A 5,000-nucleotide genomic window follows, 5' to 3' on the forward strand; every position below is an offset into this window, starting at 1 on the left:
ACACACACATCCACCCATCTATCCATACATACATAAACAAATATTGCGTTGTAGTTAATGCGATGATTTACGAATTCGCAGAAATTTGTGAATTGCGTAATTTATTTACACTTTGGACATTCGGAGATAAGTGGAACAGGATCTTAGAACACGGGTACACACACACACACACACACACACACACACACACGGGCGCACACACACATGCACATACACACACTTACGCATGTATGCATACAGGTATGTATGTATGTATGTATGTATGTATGCATGCATGTATGTACGTATGTACGTATGTATGTCTGGAGGCGCGTAGATATGTGTTTAGGGCATTGAACTCACGATTGTAAGATTGTGGTTTCGATTTTATATACAAACATCCCATGCATATACATATATATACATATATATATGTATGTATGTATATATATATATATATATACATATATGTACATATACATATATACATATACATATATATATATATATATATATATATATATATATATATATATATATATATATATATATATATATACATACATACATATATATATGTATATATATGTATATGCATGGGAAGGCTCGTGGCCTAATAGTTAAGATGTTGCCCTCACGATTGCAAGTTCTTGTTTTCGATTCTCGGAGTGGTTGGCGCTTTGTGTCTTAGCAAAACACTCCATTTCACGTTGCTCCAGTCCACTCAACTGTAAATGAGTAACCCTGCAAAGGACTGGCGTCCCATCCAGGTGGTTTGTTGTTACCCCTTTCACACACACATACACATGTACGAGGGGGTACTGAAAAGTTCCTGGCTTTGAGTAGAAAAAAAAAGACCAGGCTTTCCACGATACCCCATAAGCCAGGAACTTTTCAGCACCCTCTCACACACATACACACACGCATATACACACCTATACACACACATACATGCGTAAACAATCGGGTTCACTTATTAATCTAGTCCTCCTTACACATAAAAATACGGGTGGGACATGTTTAGATTGTCTTCGACAAGATATTTGATAATTCAGAGTTGACCGGGGGGGGGGGAAGGCTAAACAATACGACCATCACCACTGCCACCACAACAACAACAACAGCAATCACAACCACTTTCATCATCACCACCAACAACAGAACGAACAAGAAAATCTCTTTGCAATCACCACGGTTGCTAAAAATAACAGCCAAACCTCTATGAAATCACATCATACTTGAAAAATAAGAATAAAATTAAAAAAAACAACAACAACACAATGAATAGTATAGTAATCCTAGATTAGGGGCCAATATTGAATCCTGTGTGTCTATATGGCTACCGAAAGGATCAATAATCAAACTATATTAATATAATACCACTGAAGTTTTTTTTTATTGTTCTTATCAATTTCGTTACCATATTCTTTAAACTTTTATAAATACTTTTTTCTAATTAAAAAGCGATAATAACACTAAAGAACGAAGAGATTGATGATTTTAAGTCAAGAAATTTATTTAATAATTAATACTTTTAATTATAGTTTAGAAATTCCGACAATATCAAGATAAAACCACTGAATTTTTATTAATTCTTTTATCAGTTTCGTATGTAATAATGTATATATATATATATATATATATATCCATGTATGTATGTGTATGTATGTATGTATGTAAGTGTGCATGCATGTATGGTTTCTGTATGCTGTAGGTAGCTATAGACAATTGTTAGGACTCAATACACTTTACTGGAAGGTCTCTGAGAAAGTTTGCACTGATACGCAAATCTAGAGGCAAAGTTCTTTATAGCCGAAACAGCTGTAAGCTAATGAAAGGTATTTATGTAATTCGTCTTCATTTGCCATTCAGTTATTATTCAATGTTTGCATGCGTGCGTGCACGTTTGTGCGTGTGCATGTGAGCGTATGAGTGTGTGTGCGCGTGTATATTTGTGCCTGTATGTGTGAGTGTGAGTGTGTGTGTGTGTGTGTGTGTGTGTGTGTGTGTGTGTGTGTGTGCGTGTGTGTGTGTGCGTGGGTGCGTGTGTGTGAATGGTCGGCATCGTTGTAAAGTAAAATTGTTCACAATTTCGGTACCTCCAGGGCCCTCCAATCACCAGGAGGTTTCAACCTCATTTGGTCATCGTTCATGTAGAAAGCGAAACTTACGTAATCCCAAAGACGTCTCTTCTGATCCTTACCAACGAGAGAGGTGGAATATGGGATCCAATTCCAGGTTCCTTCCAATGGATTTTCGGGATTATACTCGAAAATATCGTTACTGTTGCTCAAGTAGTCCAAACAACTGAACCTTTTTGTCCCCTTGGGACAGACAATGACGCCATACATCACTTCCCTCAAGTATTTCGTTCTTTTAAAAGGATCCAAGTAGACAAACGTTCCATATTTCTTCATTTCGATTTCTTTACATCCTATCATAGTTTTATATTCTTCAATAATGTCTGTGATACTTGCTATGAAATTGTATTCTGTAAACGGGCATAGTTTCACCCTGAACATAGCCGATTTGATTAAGAGATTATCCAGTGCCTTTCGATTATCTGCATCCTCGACATTTTGCAATAGATAATCCTTCTTATTCTTGTTACTTTCTTTTAGTCGTTCGTCATCTGGAGAATTGTAGATAAAATCGTGCGGGTAGACGTGCCACCAAACGAAATTACAGTCTTGGAAATCTGAACTGCTGTGTCGGTTCGAGCCCAGAAGGCCTTCCATTTCGATAGCCCTCACAACGTTTTCCTTAGTGGCATGACACAGATAAGTAAGAGGGTACGCAGTTCGACTTTGCTCCTCGGCGTTCCTTTCACCGAAGCTAACGATCAATTCAACATCGGAGATTTTGTCGAAATCCAACCCGTCTAATTGTATTTCAGGTATGGGGACGAATGTATTAAGGGCTAAAAAACCACTGTCGTAAAAATTTTCCCAGCTATGTCCTGGCTCAGCTTCGTGCGGGTTTTCGTCTTCCATGGCACTTAATGAGAACTGTCTATTCCTAAAGAACTTCAGCTATCTATAAATATAGAAAGCTATCTGAAATATAGAAAGTGAGAGTAACGCATCAGCAGTCACTATAACAATCTTTTGTGTGTCTTTTTCTTTTGGTCTTATTTTTTATCTTAAAATTTAGTCGAACAAATTGACCTACGAACTTTTTTTTCTTTTTCTTTTGTTTTCTAAAGTATTCGACTTATCCTATTGTGTATTTTTTTTTTTTTTTTTTTTTTTTTTTGCAAAACCACTAGATTAGGGTCAGGTAAACAAATCAACGCCGGTTGTCAAATGGTGGAGCAAACAAACACATGCACACATACACAACGGACTTCTTTCATTTTTCCGTCTACGAAGTCAACTTAGGCGGGCGCGGCAGCGGCGGTTTGTGGTGTCGGTAGTGGTGGTAGTGGTGGTGGTAGTGGTGGTGGTGGTGGTGAATGCGGTGTATGCAGCGGGGAGGGCGGTGGCAGCGGTTGTGATGCTTGTAGTAGTAGTTTTGCAACTTTCTACCGATTAAAAAAAAATCAATCAAAATATTTGTGTATGTATGTATGTATGTAAGTATGTATGTCTGTCTGTATGTATGTATGTATGTAAGTATGTATGTCTGTCTGTCTGTATGTATGTATGTATGTATGTTCTCTTTTTAATTTGGAATAAATTTTGACCGGCCGCCGATTTGGTACCGAGATTGTGAAGGAAAGTATCTTATTTTGTTCATCGTCCTTAAACTTTAAGAAAGTCTTGCAGATTTTAATTGTCTCAGATATCGTGATCGCTTGTAGTGTACGAATTAAGGATTTGCGTTCTCTCCCCACTCTCCTACGTTCAGCCATTCATTGTTCCAGTGGTTGTGTAGTAAGTAGCTGGTTTACCAACCACATAGTTCCGGGTTCTTTTACGCACGCACACACACACATGCACACATATATACACACACACATACACACTCATACGCACACACGCGCACATATAATGTGTGCAACACTCAAACCCGGATATAACATGGTAACAAAATTACAAGAATTAAAGAAGGAATTCTAAGAAATGGTAATATGTCGAGCAATTAAACTGCGCTGTACGAATACACACACGCACATACACACACACACACACATGCACACACACACACACACACACACACACACACACTCACAGACATACATATATTCATGCATACATTCATACATACATACATACATAAGTATATAATATATATTAATGTTTGTTTTTATGTTCAGTTATAATGAAAACAATTTTAAATTAATGAGTTACTCTATACTTTTATAGATTCAAAATTTAGCATTCTTATACAAGTCACTGTCAACAACATTGTTTGATAATAATATATATATATATATATACATAATTACAACAAAGGGTCAGTTTTATGCCTCACCACGGCCTGCTAGAAATAGACGCTAATGTCTTTTTAACTACCTAAAAATTTTAAGGTAGTTAAAAGGACTTTAGCGTCTATTTCTAGGAGTGCATGGTGACCCCTTGTTATAATTATAAAATAATTTGTAAAATTTACCTAAAAGGTTTTTAATTTACGTATTGGCTACCTGGTAAAATCATTATTGATTTAACCTCCTATTTATATATATATATATATATATATATATATATATATATATATATATATATATATATATATATAAGTCAGTAAATAGTGGGGTTGTGTTAACCGCACGTGGAGAAATAATAGGAAAATGAAAAAAAGCCAGAATCTTTATTAAATTATGCTCCCAGTTCAGCATTCTGGCTTTTTTTCATTTTCCTATATATATATATATATATATATATATATATATATATATATATATATATATATATATATATATATATATATATATATATATATATAGTTGAAATTTCCAGAAAAACAAAAGAGGAAGACAGGTGTAGGAACGTACTTGGTTTTCCTTGTAGCGTGGTTTATGCATGTGAGGTGATCGTATAAAAACAATATTTTTACTCTCGCTGGAAGAAGATGTGGCC

General features: G+C 35.5%; 1 protein-coding gene across 3 annotated transcripts in view; it reads right to left on the bottom strand.

Annotated features, from left to right (window-relative positions):
- Positions 1-1,474: 1,474 nt before the first annotated feature.
- LOC149131525 (uncharacterized) overlaps positions 1,475-5,000 on the bottom strand; it is a 13,697-nt gene continuing 10,171 nt past the window's right edge. For 2 of the 3 annotated variants that reach the window (XM_089338951.1, XM_089338950.1), the window contains exon 2: positions 1,475-3,035. In XM_089338951.1, the coding sequence (XP_089195077.1) occupies positions 2,064-2,972 (909 nt within the window). In that variant the 5' untranslated portion in view covers positions 2,973-3,035 and the 3' untranslated portion in view covers positions 1,475-2,063. Of the gene's footprint in view, positions 3,036-4,915 lie in introns of all 3 variants that reach the window. The other variant, XM_089338949.1, reaches the window with a different exon arrangement.

Source organism: Octopus bimaculoides, chromosome 21, assembly GCF_046866305.1.
Source record: "Octopus bimaculoides isolate indiv1 chromosome 21, ASM4686630v1, whole genome shotgun sequence".
Taxonomy (NCBI): domain Eukaryota; kingdom Metazoa; phylum Mollusca; class Cephalopoda; order Octopoda; family Octopodidae; genus Octopus; species Octopus bimaculoides.